The 19822-nt window shown below is 39.7% G+C and overlaps 1 protein-coding gene across 1 annotated transcript in view; it reads left to right on the forward strand.

Moving 5' to 3' along the window:
- Positions 1–19822, forward strand: part of MEI4 (meiotic double-stranded break formation protein 4) — a 179881-nt gene that overhangs the window by 58398 nt on the left and 101661 nt on the right. Inside the window, exon 3 of the mRNA XM_065401400.1 lies at positions 2223–2791. Within this exon, the coding sequence (XP_065257472.1) occupies positions 2223–2791 (569 nt within the window). The remainder of the gene's footprint in view (positions 1–2222; positions 2792–19822) is intronic.

A 19822-nucleotide genomic window follows, 5' to 3' on the forward strand; every position in this document is an offset into this window, starting at 1 on the left:
TATCTCGTCTCTTCCCTTCGGTATCTCTTCTGTTCCTCGTCCTTGCACCCCTCAGCAGGGGACTTCTTTTGCCTCGGTCTTCACAGACAAGATCATGCTGTGTCCTGGGGCCGGTTTTGTTCAATATCTTCATTAATGATCTGGACGATGGGATAGATTGCACCCTCAACAAGTTTGTGGATGATACTAAGCTGCGGGGAGAGGTAGATACACTGGAGGGTAGGGATAGGGTCCAGAGTGACCTAGACAAATTGGAGGATTATCCTGGACCCCTGCCCTCTCTCTCATGTGAGACACATCATGGAGGATAGGTCCATCAGTGGCTATTAGCCAGGATGGGTAGTGATGTTGTCCCTAGCTTCTGTTTGCCAGAAGCTGGGAATGGGTGACGGGATGGATCGCTTGATGATTACCTCTTCATTCCCTCTTAGGCACCTGGCATTGGCCACTGTCAGAAGACAGGATACTTTGGTCTGACCCAGTATGGCCATTCTTATGTTCTTGAGACAGCATAATATCATGGTCATCAGTGTCCAGTGTTGCAGAGGGGTCCAGGAGGATGAGGATGGATGTCTGTCTTCTATCCATTGACAGGAGGAGATCATGCATCAGTGCCACTAAGGTGGTTTTGGTTCTGTGTCCTGGCCTGAAAACAGAATAAGATGTATATAGAATGTTCACTTCAGTTAGAAGAGCTTGATGTAGCCATTTGCTAGCTTCTCTACAATCTTGCTCAGGAATGGGAGGTTTGACATTGGGCAGTAGTTGGCTAGGATTGATGTACCCAGGGCATTTTTCTTCAGTGTTGATTAGGCTACTGTGTGTTTGAAAGAGGAAAGGAAAATTCCTGCTCTGAATGTTGGCTATTTGATTAGGTAGACATAGCTTTGTTGGTCAGCGGTATGAAAAATCCATACCCCTGATTGACGTAGCTTTGCTGACCAAACCCCCAGTAAGATGCAGCTATGTTGATGGACGAATGCTTCCTTCAGCATAGCTACTGTTGCTCAAGAAGGTGGTTTTCCTACCCGAGTGGGGAAAACCATTATGTCAATGTGGGCTGCATTTACTCTGTGGGATTATGCCAGCATTGCTGTGGAGATTTAGCTATGCCGGTATAGTCTCGATAGTGTAGACATACCCTCAGTTAGTTGTTCCTGACTCTTGTTCTAGTGCATAGGAAGTATATGGCATCAGAGACTGTACAGAGTTTTTTAAATGCACAAAGTAAAGTGGGGAAAAAAACCGAGAAACGTTCTGCTCTAATCTTTTTTTTCAGTTCTCGTATTTAGGTGTTACTTATAACAACTGTAGATAACACATTTCCGTCCAAAATGTTCTTTGACTTTTTTCCCCCCAGATTGAATGTTTCTCTTTTTAAAGGTTAATTGTGATCAGTTACACATTTTTAACCAGTTGAATCTAGATTAGCTTCTAAATTGTTTAAGAACATATTATTTAAAGCATGTTAACACATTCTAGAATGGTACGGTAATGCAAATAAAAAGTAGTAATAATCCATTTTCCAGGCATAGACAAAACCGAGAATTCTTTTTTTTCTAACAGCACCCATAATGTGATTCATACTCGTAAGCTGTCCTCCATTGCGTAGTGCGGAAGAGAGTAGAACATTCATGTGTTTTCCCATGAAAAGCATAATTTGATTTGCTTGAATGACAAAGTAAATAGGTCACTTTCAGGGATATTTGACAAATTAAAAATTGGAAAGAGATTACTTAGTAGATACAATTATGTTAATTAACTTTAAAATTTACAAAAATACTATTCTTTAAGTGGAAAAAGAGTGAAAAAGGTAGTGGAAGATGGGGAATGTTATACAGTTCTCTCCTTTGGAACTGATAGGAGTGCAAGTCCTATTGTACAACCAATTAAACTTACTATATGAAGTCTTTGAACCATCAAAATATTTAAAATCAGTTTAAAACTGCTACTCCTAAAATGCTCAAAGGATTTTATCAGAGATACAGTTTGGACTATCTATTTAAGGTAGAATCTCAATAAGCATTGTTTTCAGAGATTTCTAACTTTATTAAAATGTGTTTTAAATTCCATTAGTATTAAAATTGATGACTGGAAAACAACCTATACTGTATTATTCATTTTTTGTACTTAAGATTTATGTTAACATTGGATTAGATATAGTACATTCTTTGTGAAAGTGTCTCAGAAATATAAATATAACTTTCTTGTTTGTATTTCAGGAAACCCAGATGCCTTTACTGAAATTCTGCTGGATCAGGAACATATAAACCCTATAATAAATTGCTCAAGTCAGCTAGAAGATTCTGGGTGTGATGTATCTAGTGACTGTGTATTTGATACTGTAGACATATCACATAACTTTGGGCACTCTGAGCATAGTTGTAACACTTCATCTTGTACATTTAATTCTGAAATATTTCCCATATTGAATACCCATTGTACTAGCAAGGAAAAAACTCTGGCTGCTCACATGCAGTTCTTGCAACATCTCCTTGAACTACGAAAACTGACAGAAGCAGGAGGTCTGAAAACAGTCTTTACAAAGCTTGAAAGCGACTGCTCCACAATATCAGATTCTGTCTCTCGATTGCTTGATGGCCTGCTTACTTTTTACAAGAATCCTAAATTTCCTGTCTCAAATTTTCTGACAGAAGCAGTTTCTGTTTTGATCAATTTAATAACTGATGCTAATTTATCTAATCATGTTCTGAAAATGTGTTTTGAGAAGCTAGAAGAATTTAAGAAAAACCTAGTTCAGATTATTTTAAGCAACAGCAATATCAATAGGGTAAGTGAAATAACTTCCAACCTCATTATCTACGTTAGCATGAAATCCAAATATACAGTTTACAATAATAATATTGTTAGTTAGAAATAAAATATTATGCCTCCTTGGAACTTTCAACAGAGACTAAGAAAAAGTAAATATGTAAAAAAGAGAGCATGTTGTAGCACACGTCTTGTTTAAGAATAGGATTTCAGTGAATATCAGCATTTGAAAATCTTTTATCTGAATGTATGCAAAGTTCTCCTCCAGCCCCAAATTTAGGGTTTATCCTCCAACTAGCCGGTTATATGCAGATCAAAACAAATTTGTGGAAACCAGAATAAATACTGTTTTTTTTTTGCTTTGCTGCATGAGGCGATTTTATAGTTTGACACAAGCTACTAAATATGTCCAATGATCTTTTTTTCTTTTGCCTGCATTAAAGATGTGGGGTCAGATCCTCAGCTGGTGTAAATCTGCATACTTGCATTGAAGTCTGTGGAATTATACTGACTCACATTATCTGGGGATCCAGTCTCCTGAAGCTTGAAAATAATATTTAAAAATAAAACACAGGAATTAAGAAAGGAACATAGGAATTGAATGCTCACTATTATGAGAGTAAAGAGGAGTGCATACTTTACCTTTTGTATACCATACATCATTTTATATTTCTCTATCATGCTATTTTTGATTAGTTGTCTCTGTTACCTCAGAATTTGACATTCTTGCATGAACCCCAGAACTTGACAGTACTGCTGTCAGCCATTTTGTATGTTCAACCACTGCCAGCTAAAAAACAAATACCACAGAGTGAAAAATAATCTTAGGTCTTTGTAAGACAAGGTCAAACAGCTGCATACTTTCAGTTTGCTAATGAAATTTTTTTTGTTAATTTTGTTTTTTTGTTTATTTAAAAAATAAATAACCTTAATTTTAAATACTCCTAACATATTATTATAACTAAAATGCTAAAACATTTTAAAATAATAAATTTATTAAATATAACCCAATAAAATTACTATACGAAAATCACTATAAATTATATATTTTGTATTCATATTAACTATAAAAATAAATAATTTGCTTTAAAACAGTCCAAAAAAGCATTTCTTCAAGCAAAAAGCTAACATCTAAATTCCCCATCAGCTATACTAAAAAAAAGCCCCTAAAAGTCTGGCTAATAATCACTCAAAACCATCTCAAACTATAAATAACTATATCTAAAATATCCTAAACCTATTGCACGTCTGTGTGTGTGCGTGTGTATAATGCTTAAAATCTAATAAATAACTTTAAATAAAAGCACACTTGCTTATATCACATATCAAACAAGCTATGCACCTTAATAATTTATTCCTAACACTGCCTAATAAAACCAATTAAATTACCACGGCTTTAAATTCTAAAAAATCCCAAGTAACAGTCTCTTCCAAATTAAATAGTCCCTGTCTTTCTCCATGTGGAGGTTTTTCCAATCCCTGCCCTTGAACTTTCCATTTCTGCTCTGTTTTCTTGAGTAATGAGAACTGAACACAATATGTAGAATTCAAGTATTTTAAGTACATACAAAAATCCACTTCAATATAAAAGAAAGGGGAAGGGTCTAAATATTGTACAGTATGTTTTACTGAGGGGAAAAGTGTTCAGCAGAACTACTCATGTGCAGAAGTCTTTCCATGATCAGAGTCTTAAATGTCTAATTTCAACACGTTCTCATAATTGGATTTCTTTGTTGTGTTCTGTTCAGCATCCCATCTATTTATTAGCTAGTGAGTAGTTTGGAAGGGCTTGAGAATTCCAACTATTCTATACTTGTGGCATAAGGAATAGAGCAGCATAGATCTGACTACAGTAACTCCTCACTTAACGTTGTAGTTATGTTCCTGAAAAATGCGACTTTAAGCAAAACGATGTTAAGCGAATCCAATTTCCCCATAAGAATTAATGTAAATGGGGGGGTTAGGTTCCAGGTAAAAAAATTTTGCCAGACAAAAGACATTATGTGCGGTTTGACTCACAGCTGTGTCTAGGTAAGTGAATATCCTCTGGCCCCAGAGCTCTGGTGAGGGTGTGGGCCAGCAACACCCCTACTCCTAGGCCTGCAGAATCCTCTCCGTGCAAGCTTTGTGGGTTTGGGCTCAACATGGGAGCCAGGCAGAGCAGGCAAGCGGCAGCACATAGGAAGTGACACTGTGCTGCATCCTTCCCCAGCACTGATGGGGATGTGTCTGCCAGTCTCTGAGCAGCAGATCACACAAATGCCTGCTCCAGTTAGTCACCCAGAACGTGCCCCCACCCCCAGGGTGCTGGGGAGACCAGTCGTCTCCTAAGGGAACCAATCTGTCAGGTTGCATGGTACGCTTGGGACACACAACGCAGAGGCACTAGGCCTCTAGATCTCTGCACAGCTGGAGACAGCCATAGGCTTCTGGGGCTACAGGCGCTGACTTTTCAAACTACCAGGGGGTGTTTGACCCCTGGCTCTGCCCCAGACCCTGCCCTCATCCCACCCCTTCCCCCAAGGCCCCTCCACCTCTTCCTGCCCAGTTCCGCCCCTGAGCATGCCACGTCCTCACTCCTCCCCCCTCCCAGCCTCCCTGCATGCCATGAAACAGCTGATTGCGGGAGGTGCGGAGAGGGAGAGGGGAGGCGCTGATCTGCGGGGCCCACCAGCAGGCGCTGGTGGTGGTGGTGGAGGGTGTTAGAACATTGCACAACTTTAAACGAGCATGTTCTCCAATAGAACAGCGACTTAATAATGAAACAACTTTAACCGGGACGACTTTAAGTGAGGAAGTACTGTACATTGAGCCTTTCCTAAAGCAGGTGACTTCTCTTTCCTTTGCTCCTGGTCCCTCCACTCTCGACTCTTGATGCAGAGCGAAGTTCTTGGAACATTGTACTTCTGAGCAGACGAGCCAACAGCAAAGATAATGAGAGTAGTTTAAAGAGATGGGAGAAGAGCAGATGTCGAGTGGTTTTCAAGGGCTTCTTGAGGATCGATTGTATCTAGAGTTTCCCTACTTGGAGGTGGGTGGGTGAGGAGAACAAGTGGACTTTTATAGAAAAAAAACAAAACTGAAGAAATGATACATCACAACAGCACACCAAAAAAACAAAAACAATCTGTGGAAACTAGGTGGAGTTTGTTTTTGAATAGAATCAGGAGGATATGGGAGGGAATCCAGGAAGAGGGATTCATCGTTGGGATGGGGAGGAAGAAGAGAGAAGGAACCATGGCTCGGGTGGGAGGTGGAGTTAGCATATTTTACATAGGAAGAAAGCTGGGTGTGGGATTGGAAGCAGTGTTTCCCGTTGGACAAACCCAGAAAGAAGACTCATGAGTTCCAAGTCAGCTTCATCTCTACTATTTAACTACTGGTACATTGAAATAGACAACTTTTTGCCAAATTACAAATGATATATGCTCTACAGTATATTAATAGAACTCATTACTGCATTCAAGTAGTTTGAGTGAACATCTGTTTAAACATATATTAATTAGTTAACCATGCTGTAGTAATTGCTAAGTTTCTGAAAAACTATTTAAATTGATATAGTTAATACCAGTAATGATGTTTTAGTGATACTTTAAGTAGAAAAAAATGGAACAGTTTATTTTTAGTTTCAGTTTCAGCCTCAGCGTTGGGGGGAAAAAATTAAGTAGAATGGAGTGTAGAATTTTTAATAGAAGTTGTATGACTAATATGTCTTTTATCTAATATCACCCAGGGACATTTTTGCTTAGCTTTTAATTATCGCTATTTACCCAAACAGTGATTGAAATATGGAGGGTATTGATTTAAAACAAGATAGCTAGTGTGTAGCAAACTGGCAGCTGGTGAAAACTTCAGATCACTTAAACACCTTCAGAATAAAGTAGAAACTTTTTTTAACGTCTAATCTTAATGTTCATGAGGATGACTTTGAAAACGCGAACCCAGTACAAACCAGTGCAGCATTCTCTCTTTGATGTTGCAGACAGTCTGAAATAATAGTTGTAAAAGGTGTGAACTTTCCATTAATTTCAACAGAGAATAACTGAAACTTAGTGATGGCAATTTAGAGTAACACTTAGCTATTTCACTGATGATCATGTTAGTAGAAGTATCCAGCCATTCTTATTCAAGTGCTAGTCCCTACATGTAATCTACTGTGGGTATGAATGCACTCCATGCACCCAGAGTGCCACAGAATCCCAAGACCTGCTTCAGAAATTTGGTCCATCTGGCTGTGGATTATATTAATTGTAACTGCTTAGAGCACCAAAGGATCTCAGCAGTTTACAAATAGTGACTTAAATACTTTAAAAAATTGCTGAGAGGTGGGGAAGAAATATCCCCATAGTATAGATAGGGAGAAAAAAATGAGGCGGAGACATTTGATGTAACTTACAAGAATCTCATCGCTTGAGTTATTTATCACTAGGTTGGACAAAGCACTAGAAAATATACTGTAGGAACCGATAAGACCACTTATTCAAGTTAGGCACTTCAAATACAAAATTTTGGTCTGAAATTCTAAATTCACATTTAAAGAAAAAATTGCTTTTTCTTCAGGATGAGGTAGATGGAATTAAGGAAAATACTTCTAATTTTAAAATATAAAACCTCTTTGTCTTGTATAACTCTAAAATAAAAGAAGACAGTAGCTACTTCCATTTCCTTTTTCTTTGGCAAATAGTTCATAGGTGCATAATTTTCAGAGAGATGCACAGATTTTTTTGAAGGTGTCCTATAGATCAATTCCCAGAGAATCCATGTAACTGTAAAGTTGGTAATCTGAAGGGTTACTTTGTCTTTTTCCACCGAAGGTGTTTACAAATTCCTTAAAATCTGCTTGGATTGGCATTAGTCTCCTCTAGGTAAACTTCTTAAGTCTTTGTGTCCTCCCTGACCTTCTCAGTGATTACAGTCTATGGTGAGTTGTGCTTCAAGGGGTTTGCTTGCCTTCTGGTTTGAAGGCAGTTGTGGTGTTTGTTTAATTTTGTTTGGTGGTGTTTTTATTTCTTCCATTTTAAGACAAGGGACAGTAACCCACAAAACTGTAGGAAGTTTTGAAAATTGAATAATTCTATTCCATGCAGTTCATTTTCAGGATTACAGTAGTTCTGTAGTGGAGCTGTTTTTTTTGCTGTGCCTCTTATCTGGCTGTTGCCAAAACCTATCCCTAAGGACACTTTTTAATTTTTTTTTTAAATTAGGCCACAATGTAATTGCATGTTAAATACAGTAACTGTTTGTTTTTAATAGTTTTTAAGTGTTTATGAAGTTGGAATATGCTTATAGTTAATTAAGATTCAGTGAAACTATAGTTAAAAATATCAAATTGTCTGTCTATATAAACTGACATTTAAATGAAGTTTTTCTTTGGGGTTAGAGAACTACTTCACAGTGGAATTATTTTACAGTATTTATTTTAAAAAATTTGATAACTGGAAAGCAGTTTTTTGTGATAATTTCAGCCTACTCAAGTACGGTAGGTTTGCATCATTTCACTGACATAAAATAGTATATATAGTCAGGTCCATCTCATAGAAGTTAGTGGGCAGCAAAGGCTTTTATTAGCTACATCATCTGCTATGCTTTGGTAGTAGTCGATTATAGAATAGTACATAATTACAAAAGGAGCTCTGTATCTACTTTCCTTTTATGTCTCCTCATAATTAGAATTGAAAATAGCAGATGTCATTCAAAAACAACAAGGAAAGTCCAACATCATAAAAAAATCCTTTTTCGAACATACCACTAGACATAAACTGAGGATTTTACCATTTAACTATTGGGTGCAATTATAGGCGACAATCCGCTTGCTGTAAATGTCTCCACTCTGCCTTCGACAGTTCTGAACCATGAAAATAATTGAACAATCATTTAGCTTACAATAAAACCTACTGTTTCCAAATTATTGTTGAAGGAAGAAACTCACTCCCATGCCACAAGTCTGTCACATCAGTTACTTCAATGATGGCATAAATTATTAATAATTATGGGAATTCCCTGGTGCTTGGAATCTGACTTTTTTTCCACTTGTGTGAAGTCCACTGTTCATAATAGATGTATTGGCAACACTGAATTCACCTTTTTAAATAAGCATGAATGATAGGGCACTTAAAGTAGTACTTAAAGCTAACTCAGAAATCCATTGAGGAATAACAGAAAACACGTGGTGAAGTATGTCACCATGCTCTGCTGAATGAATTATTATTATTATTATTTTTTGGAGGCTGATGGTAGCTGGAAGATTGTGGGTGGGGGAGACAGTCCAAAGAGGTACCAGAATGCTTCTCACTCCCTTCATTGTTCCTATGAATAGGATTTGCAATACCTATTTCCCCTCCCTTGGACTCCATAAGTAAGGTCCAAATAGCCTGGCTCTATTGATTTGCAGGTCCTGCTGTAAGATGTATTTATTTATTCCACACATTGGCAGGGGAAATTGTTTGACTGTGCCTGAGGTTTTTATGAAAGCAGAGTTTTGCAGGAGTCTTGGAGTTGAGCTGTGTAGGTTGTATAGTTAAATATTTATTATTTATCTTGTTTCTATAATTTGTTGAACACACAGTCTCAGGTGCCTTCTTAAACTTACTATAAATTCTCTGCACATGGCAAAATAATTCGCCTTTTCTCTACACTGTCTAGAGGATTTATTGTTTCATCTGGATGTTCAGAAATTTTGGAAAGATGGATTGTCATGGGGCCCTGCTGTCCTCTAGGTTTTTAAATTAGGGAGCCTTCTATATTAATGGGTGACTTGGCTTGTAGGTCTAGAGTTTATCAGGAAAGAATGTCCATAAAATCCAGCATACAGTTCTTCATTTTCAGAGTTGCTGTAAATCGTGTTTTTGGTGTTAACGTGACCTATCTTCTAGCTTGCTACATTTTTGTTAAAGTTCTTCCTCCCTGCAAAGAAGGAATGTAAGAAATGGTTTTTCCTTATAACACTGTTGTCTTCTCCAGAGCTTTGTTCTACATCTCTTTGTTGGTTTGAAGAGAGATGACAGTCTCTTTAAAATCAGACAGTGATAGTCATCTCTTTGTTTGAAGAGGAGAATTTTTGCTCTCAGGAGCTTTACCTCTTTGTGGGTTGCTTACAAACACACACACAGTTGCAAGGGAAGGGTGAACAGGGTTTTGGGGAAAATCGGAAACTTTTCAAGTTGGGGAGACATTTGATCCCCACCTGCAGAATGGGTTATCTAGTTACCTTTTGCAACTGCCCAGCAAAAATTATTGTTTCTAAATATATAGTGTTTCATGAGACAACAGCAGTTCAGTAGAGATTCATTTTATGTAAGTGTGAGTCATGAATTTCAATTGTAGGGTGTGTTGCACATTCATAAAATCCAACAGTTGCTTTTTACCAATAAGTTATGGGGAAATATCTCATACGTAGACTATATGTCACAGCAACAGAATAATTTCAGGATAAGGTAAAGACTATTATGGATTTTACAGTGAGCCAACTAATAGAATCGCTTTCCTAAATTTGCAAAATGCTTGCTGGAGTGCTATAAAAGAAGGTTAAAACCTATATGTAATTATGTCAGAAAGCTTCTCCAAAAAAGATTTGTAGTACACTATAAAAGCATGAATCAATATTTCAAAATAAGTATGGGGGTAAACATTATCAAGAAAATATTATGAAACGTGAACAAGCAACATAAATGGAACTCAAAAGTGAATTCTGTATTATTCATCACATTTTAATTCTAGATAATGTAAATTAACACCATAGGGAAATGTAATAAAAGTATTGTCTTAACTATCTTTTCTGCTCAGCTTTAAAGTAGATGGGTTGTATGCAAGATTTTAATACAATCTAACGTGATTGATAATGGGTTTAACAGGAATGCAGATACAAGAATTGCAAGCATGGGATTAATGTCTTTATAACTAAAGGGCTTGACAACCGGGTAGCCTGAATACTTTGGGAAACATCATTATGTTGAAATATAGCATAATGAAAAACACAAAACAGAATTTTGGATAACTCAAGAACAGACAACTAAATTATGAATTGTGTGTGTGTGTGTTTATATATAAAAATATACCTTAAAGTAGTCAAAAACAGTGCCTAAAAGATCAGGAATCTGTGTCATAGTCAGGTATAATTATATGCATCACCAAGGATTAAGATTTTCAAATAAAGAGAAATCATAATTTTATATAGATAGCTTTATTATGTTACACAATAACTAAACTAGCTATAGGTGACACTAAATTTCTGTATACAATTGTAACCTGCTGTCTGTGTTGTCAGCAGTCACATTGACATTACCTGACTCATCAATGTACAAGAGCCTCCCTATTCAGGGACAGATAATATTTAAAAATAGATCAAGGTTATCCTGTTTCTACAGTAGAACTTTAGAGTTATGAATACCAGAATTACAAACTGACTGGTCAACCACACACCTCATTTGGAACAGGAAGTACACAATCAGGCAGCAGCAGAGACCAAAAAAGCCCAACTAAACAAAAAAAACCCAAATACAGTACAATACTGTGTGAAATATGAACTACTAAAAAGATACAGGGAAAGTTTAAAAAAAAAAAAAGATTTGACAAGGTAAGGAACCTTTCTGTACTTGTTTCATTTAAATTAAGATGGTTAAAAGCAGCGTTTTTCTCATAGTAAAGTTTCAAAGCTGTATTAAATCAATGTTCAATTGTAAACTTTTGAAAAAAACATAACATTTGTTCAGAGATACGAACATTTCAGACTTACGAACCACCTCCATTCCCAAGGTATTTGTAACTCTAAGGTTCTACTGTATACAGCTAGTGGGCTTCAGTTCTTCTTTGAGTGATGGTCTCCACTGTGGGGTTATGCATGCGCACCATGCATGTGGAGCTGGAGAATTTGAAAATCATGTATGTTAGTCTGTGCATGCACCCTGGCTCACCTTGTGCCACTGACCGACGGGATAAACAGCGGAGCAGACCGACTACCTCTCCAGTTTCTTCTCACTGTTGTCCAGGTCAGAACAGGCTTCGTCTTCATCTCTTAAGATAAGATTTAGCTTTGTAAATAGTTTTAGCATTGTATACAGTTTATAGTTTTAGTGTTTTCCTCGTTTTAGTATTAGATTAATCTTTTGGGGGAACAGTCCCCCATACCTTTTGTGGGTACTGTATGATGCCCTACACTCCGGGCTTCAAACTCTGTGTTTCCTGCTCATGATCCACCAATGCTGCCTACACTGCCTCAGAGAAGCCCACGTTGTAGTGAGGTGCAGTATCTGCTGCTCATTCCCCAACTGTACTCAAGAAGGGCTGGAACTCTGTCTCCAAAACCACCTCATGGACAAAGCCATGAGACTTTAATTGGACCCAGGCCAAGGAACCCTCCTCCCCTATACATTGGCCTGACGCAGGAAGGAATGAGCCTCCTGCTGCTAAGTCTGACACTGGTGCCAGAGAATCGATTCCCATAGACTCCCTGGTGGGATTTTCTCCGGAAGCACTAGTACACATGAAACTTACTTGAAATGCATTTTGATACTTTCGGATTAATCTCTGAGCAAGCCCAGTACCTCAGCCCAAGAAGACTTAGGTTGGTCCTGCTTTGAGCATGGGGTTGGACTAGATAACCTTCTTAGGTCTCTTCCAACCCTAATCTTCTATGATAAGTCCCAGAGGCTTAACAAGAAAGCCCCAAAACATCAGGCTCCATTGGTACCGGAACATGATCCATTGGTGCGGTCATCCTTGGCCCCTCCTAAACCTTGGGATTCATTGGCGTTGACAAAAGACTGTTCACACCCTATCCATGGCACCGCCTTTGACAGCACCCTTTCCAGCTCCACTGGTCTGGGCACAGACAACCACTCTTCCTGTGGGGAAGCATGAGGCCTGGCTCCCCCTGGAGTAAATCTCCTCATTCCTGGATCTGGATTCCTTTCCAGGGATGTCATAACACCACCTGTGGAGTCAACTGGTTGGAGAAGTTTATTGTCCATTCCTTTCTTGAAATACAACTTCCCTCCAATGGCACTGGCGGTACCACCTCTAGAACATGAATCAGCTTTCTCCTCACTGGGAGACTGCAATCAAGAGGAGCATAAGTTTTGTTACCTTATGTATTCTCTGCCACCCAAAAGACTTACATCACTGTGAGACCAACCTCCACCTTTAGCTTGGAGCTGCTGGCACCCCATGCCATGTGGGCCTCTGCGTCCCCCTTTGACCCTTCCTGCTGGCCACATTGGGGGCCCTGAAACCAGAGTCAGTCAGGTTAGCTAGAGTCATCCCTCCCATTGAAAGAGGCACTCAGACTCCTCCTCCCCCGATCCTTCCAAATAGGAAGACCAAGATGCACTGGATCTAGCGGCTCTTCCAGAACCAGCAAAACTGCCATCTTCATCTCTGGATGAGGTGGTAACCCTTATGTCTCCCTCTCCCCTGCCATCTGTTCAGGCAGTTCCAGGATCATTTTTGTAGAATTGCTGGTGAACTTCAGATTCCTCTTGAAGAGGCTCAGGAATCCAAGCACAAACTCTTAGACATCCTCCAGGCAAAATAGCGCTCCCCATTAATGAGGCTATAATAGAGCCAGCTAGGGCTGTGTGGCACAGATCATCTACCTGTGCTTCATTATAGCCTTATGTGGACTCCCTGTTAGACCGAGGAGTGATAGAACATGTCCCTCCTCAATACCAAGGGAGTGGATTTTACTTGGCTTACTTCCTTATACCCGAAAAGAAGGGCAGATGAAGACCAATTCTCGACCTCAACCACTTCATTTTAAACTCAAGTTTTGTATGGTCATCCTGGCCTTTATAATACCATTCCTAGAAAAGAACATGGTTTATAGCTCTCGACATGAAGGACGCATATCCATGTCGATATTCATCCTGCTCTCAGATGTTTCCTCAGATATGTGGTGGGCTCTGACTATTTTCAGTACAGAGCACTCCCTTTTGGGATAGCGACCACCTCCAGAGTTTTCACCAAAGTATTAGCAATAGTGTCAGCTCACCCCAGATGCCTTGGTCTCTCTCTTCTTTCCCTACCTTGACTATTGGCTCCTTGTTGCCATGTGACACCAGGAGGCCCATGTGTCAACTCTAATGATGCTACACCTCCTTTCATCCCTGAGGATCAGTATAAACGCCAGAAAAACTGTTCTCGCACCCACACTATCTCTGGACTTTATCATGGCCACCCTGGATTCAGTCACTGCAAGAGCTTACTTGCCCACAGACCGGTTTTAGACCGTGAGCTACATTATAGCCCAGATCACAAAGAATCCTTGAGTACCAGTCAGGACATGCCTGTCTCTCCTAGGTCATATGGCCTCATGCACTCATGTCATGCCAGTTGCAAAACTCCACCTTCGTTGTCTTCAAGCGTGGCTCCAGTTGGTATGTTCTCTGAACCACCACCCCATGAGCTTCATGATAACAATCCCTGCCAAGATGGTTTCTTCCCTACTGTGGTGGATGAATCCTTGACAGATATGCCTGGGTGTCCCTTTCTCCCCCACTCCTCTCCAGACAGGACCATTACCACAGACCCATTTCTTTTCAGTTGGGGAGCCCACATGGACAGCCAGAAAACACAGGGCACCTGGATGCCCCGAGAGTCCAGAATGCACATCAATATTTTAGAGTTACGAGCAGTCCGGAAGGCATGCGAAGCTTTCTTCCATTCATCGATGCTCACCACTGATACTGTCGGAGAACACCATGACCATCTTCTACATCAACAGGCAGGAGGAATGAATCCTGTTTCCCTGTGTGTGACTGTGGTCAGCTTGTGGAACTGGTGCGTCAGCAACCAACTCTCACTATCTTCCCAGGAAATTAAATACACTCATGGAGCCTCTCAGCAGACATATTGCTGTCGACCATGGGCAAGAACTCCATGACTTGGTGCTGCACAACATCTTTAGTCTATGGGGAACCCAAACCAGAGATCTGTTCACCTCTATAGCAAACTGAAAATGCATCACATACTGCTCCAGAGGAGTTCTAGGTTGCCGTGCTCAAAGGGATGCTACACTTCTTTCTTGGTCAGATAACCTGAACTGTGCATTCCCTTCATTACTGCTTCTGCCATGAATTCTAAACAAAATCTGGTAGGACAGGGCACGGGTTATACTGATTACTCGCTACTGGCCCCAACAATCTTGGTTGACATGACATGCACAATCTTGGTTGACATGACATGCACAATCTTCTGTGCATGTCATGCTGAGTACCAATCATCCTCCTGACGTTTCCTGAGCTTCTGACACAGCGGAACAGTAAGATAAATCAGCCTGATCTGCATTCGCTTCACCTCAGGACTTGATTTTTGGATGGGCACCGTCCTTAGAATGCTCATGTTCTGCATACTTTCCAACTGTAGGAAGGATTCCCCAAGACGATATTACCTGGCTCAGTGGAAATGTTTTTCTTCTTGAGCACATCAAAATAATGTTCTTCCAGAAAATACAGATATCCCTCTCATTTTAGAGTGGAAGCCGTGTTAGTATGTATCAGCAAAAACAGTGAGGAGTCCTTTAGGTGCAACAAGGACTCCTCGTTGTTTTTCCTCTCATTTTAGACTGTATCCTTTTCTCTAAAGATGTCAGGCCTATCCATCAGCTCCTTATAAGTCCACCTGGCAACAGTCAGTGTGTACCATCCTCCTTCTCAGGCCACTCGGTCTTTGTTCACCTACTGACCTCAAGATTTTGGAAGGGCCTAATCAGAACTTTCTTGCCTATTCACAAACCTACCCCTCAGTAGGACTTGAACCTTATTCTCTCTGCACTCACAAGGCCACCCTTTGAACTTCTAGCTTCCTGCTCCATGTCCCTTCTCTCCAGGAAGGTCACATTTCATGTAGCCATCATCTCAGCCACAAGGTTGGTGAACTTGGAGCGATGATGGCAGATCCTCCTTACACTGTATTCCATAAAAATAAGGTTTCATTATGTTTACACCCCAAATTCACCCTCAAGGTTGTTTCAGAAATTCACTTGAACCAATCCACTTACTTGTGTTCTTCCCTAAACAGCATGCTTCCTTACGGGAACAGAGACTCCATGCCCTCAGTGTCCGGTGAGCCTTGGCATTTTATTTACACAGAACAAAACCAATCAGGAAGTCCCCAAGACTGTTCATTGCTATAACAGAAAGAATCAGGGGACAAGCACTCTCCACCCAGAGGATCTCCAAATGGTTCTCTGGCTGCACTCTACTCTATCAACTATTGAACCTCCCCCCACCCCCATGGAGTAAGAGCTCATTCCGTGAGAGCACAGGCAGCGACTATGGCATTGCTTCAGGAGGTGTATCCCTCCTTGAGATCTGTAAAGCAGCCACGTGGGCTCTGCTCACATGTTTATGAGACACTGTGTGCCGTAGTCTACAACTCCTCTGCTGATGCCTCCTTTGTAATGACTGTCTTTCATTTAGCCCTACTGTCTACCTGCTCACACTCTGCTTCTGCTTAGGTACTGCTTGTCCGTCACCCACAGTGGAATATAATAAGGGCCATCACCCGAATAAGAAGAGGTTACTTACGTGTAATTGGAGGTTCTTCGAAATGCATGGTCTCTATCTATATCCCACTGCCCACCCTCCTTCCCCTCTGCTTCGGAGCATCTCTGATTCACAGTGGAAAAGGAACTGGAGAGGCAGTCGGTCCACCCCACCCTTTATTCCCTGTATTGGAGGCTTGAGGTAAGCCAGGGTGCGTGCATGGACCAACGGACACTATTTTCAAATGCTCCGGATGCATGGTGCACATGCATAACCCCACAGTGGGATAGAGATAGGAACCACACATCTCAAAGAACCTCCAGTTACAGGTAAGTAACCTTCTCTTTCCTTGAATTAATTGAGACCCAAGGGGATTTACGATTGAGAAGCAGCACATTTTGACTGGTTTTAGAACATCAGTTATATGACAGAACAACAGTTATGTCATAGGAATATTGAGTGGTCTTGCCAGACTTGTGATCTAGTACGAGAGAGGTAATGGCTGAGTCTGCTAATTGCTTAGAAAATTTAACTGAATTTAACAATCTCCTTTGGAGATAGCTATTCAAGTCAAATAGTAATCATTTATGAAAAACACCACAGTCTAAAAACAATCACCAAATCCAGTGAAGTGGTCCAGAGGATGACCTAAACAGACAAATGGATGGGTTAGAATTTTAAGCACAAGCCTTGTCTCATTGCACCCTCTCTTGCCTTCCCTTCTTCTGGCTGATATGTCCCATACTTTAGAACTAAGGTGGTCGTGGTGGGAGGACATAGAATAGAGCCCTGACTGTTGACCATGGAGCAGCTGCCAATCTCTCCCTCTACGAAGCCTGCAGTGGCTCAGGGCTACTCCTTGCCAGCAGTGTCAGCCCAGCACTGTCTCCTAGTGCAGCATTGTATATTTTGCTGCATTTTAGTATGTTTTATTCAAAGCACTGCAAAATGGTAACAAAGGCCACACCATCAACAAGTAGTCCTGGGGGAGAATAAAATATTGTGTTTAGGAAAAGATGAAGAGAAGGAGCTTTAAAGGAAGCATTACAAGAAGGAGTTTTAAAAAGGGGGAGGGAGAGAGATCTTGAGATGAGTGTTACAGTGATGAAGAATATGAGTAAAATGGAGTAAAGTATGCCAAGGAGTTGAAGCTTAGAAGAGAAATAGCATAATATTTAAAATGACAATAGAAGAGTGAGTTACAGTAAGAAGCTAATGAGAAAATTAATAAAGGAAGCAGGTGGCAAGGTGGAGGCTAATAAAAGAATAATGGTAGGAAAGAATAGTTACAATGAATACCATCCCTGTAAGAGTGAGAATTTTAAAATGTCAACGCAAGTGAATCGAAGTGAGTGAAGTGGAGAAAACAAAAAAAGATTAATCGAAAAGTAAATGTTAAAATTAGTGTTTAGGAATACCAGCATAGCTAGTCATTCAGGTGCTGCGTCTCCAAGGAGTTAAAGGTGTATATCAGTCAAACATACAAGTATGCACACAATTCCTTAGTTTCTGATGTAGTGCACTTGTTTTTGGATAACCATGCAGAGTTGAAACATGAATTGTGCTAGTACTCAGAGTATTTGCCTTTATGAAACTTGCTACTGGTTAATATTTCTGAGTTTCAGATAACTCCTTTTCAGAAAGAGGTGTCTTAATACAGTCTGATCAAACTAATTCTAAAATGAATAATTCATATCTTGGGATTTTTCCTGTGGTAAAGAACTATCAAGAAGTCCAGAGTCCAATAACTTTTTTGCCAGTAGATTTAAAAACAAACAAACAAACAAAAGCTTATAGATTCCTAACAGCATAGGTTTTATTGGATCCAAACCATTAATCCAGCCCAAGAACAGACTGAACGGATTCTTGTTTCTTTTCCTTGTACTGTATATTTTTGTGAGCTCAGTATATTTTATATTTTTGTTACTAATAAAAGACAGGTAATATTTTGAATTTTACAGTATATCAATTTGAATATTTAAGGACAAATTCATTTTGCCATTATTTCCAGACAGAACTAAAAGATGGTCCATGAATAGGCCACTGAGAGATGAAATTTTATATATGTTCACTGTTTGTAGATAACTTTATTATTTAGCCAATGCTGTTTGCATTTGTAGCCGTGTTGGTTCCAGGATATTAGAGAGACAAAGTGGGTGAGGTAGTATCTTTTTCTGGACCAACTTCTGTTGGTGAAAGCTTGTCTCGCTCACCAAAAGAAGCTGGTTCAATAAAAGATATTGCTTCACCCCTCTGGTCTCTCTTTCTTAGACAATGTAAGGTTAGCCTGAATGCAATTAATGATGAAGCTGCCTTGTAAATACTCAAACGTCCTCCTGTACCAGTTCAGGCAAGTGGGTTTACTGCATCTCTATCAGCTGGTAGAGACATTAATAAATATGTAAAAGGCTCAATATTTACAATTTGCATCATGCACATATTTGTAAAACTGAATATTTTTACTATTGTCTCTAGCAAATGGAGGCAATTCTGTGTTAGGTAGCTAGATTTAAATATAATTCAAGTTTCATGATTAATCCAAGCTTATGCAATTTTATCATAACTGGGACCCTGGGATACAAATTATTATTCATTTGAGTCTCTTTCAAAGAGGTAGGGATTCATTGACACATTGGTATCATCCAGTATAGCAATACAAGTGATCCATCTAGTTCAATAGTGTTTCTGACTGTGAATTATACTAGATATTTCAGAGGATTTTGCAAGAAAACAAACTCACTCCATAATGAACAGGCAGAATGGTCTGCCTAAAAGAGAAGCTTTTTCCCAACCCCAAGCAAATAGTGGTTGGATTGTTCCCTAAAGTGATTTCCATAGGTTAATTGTGATGTTAAAAATACATTTTAAAAAATTTCCTTTTCCGTTTTAAATTTGTGGGATGTCTCCTGGCTTTAGTATTGTAAGAGGTGAAAAGAAGTGTCTGATTGACTTTCTCAAGACCTATACCTCTATCATGTCATCTCTTGTCTCCTTTCTCATTTAAATAGTTCTAACCTTCATATACCTTTCACATATGAAAGTTTTTCCAAACATAGAATCATAGAATATCAGGGTTGGAAGGGACCTCGGGAGCTCATCAAGTCCAACCCCCTGCTCAAAGCAAGACCAATCCCCAACTAAATCATCCCAGCCAGGGCTTTGTCAAGCCCGACCTTAAAAACCTCTAAGGAAGGAGATTCCACCACCTCCCTAGGTAACCCATTCCAGTGCTTCACCACCCTCCTAGTGAAAAAGTTTTTCCTAATATCCAACCTAAACCTCCCTCACTGCAACTTGAGACCATTACTCCTTGTTCTGTCATGTGGTACCACTGAGAACAGTCTAGATCCATCCTCTTTGGAATCCCCTTTCAGGTACTTCAAAGCAGCTATCAAATGCCCCTCATTCTTCTCTTCTGCAGACTAAACAATCCCAGTTCCCTCAGCCTCTCCTCATAAGTCATGTGCTCCATCCCCCTAATCATTTTTGTTGCCCTCCGCTGGACTCTTTCCAATTTTTCCACATCCTTCTTGTAGTGTGGTGCCCAAAACTGGACACAGTACTCCAGATGA

The sequence above is a fragment of the Emys orbicularis genome, chromosome 3 (genome assembly GCF_028017835.1).
Source record: "Emys orbicularis isolate rEmyOrb1 chromosome 3, rEmyOrb1.hap1, whole genome shotgun sequence".
Classification (NCBI taxonomy): Eukaryota; Metazoa; Chordata; order Testudines; family Emydidae; genus Emys; species Emys orbicularis.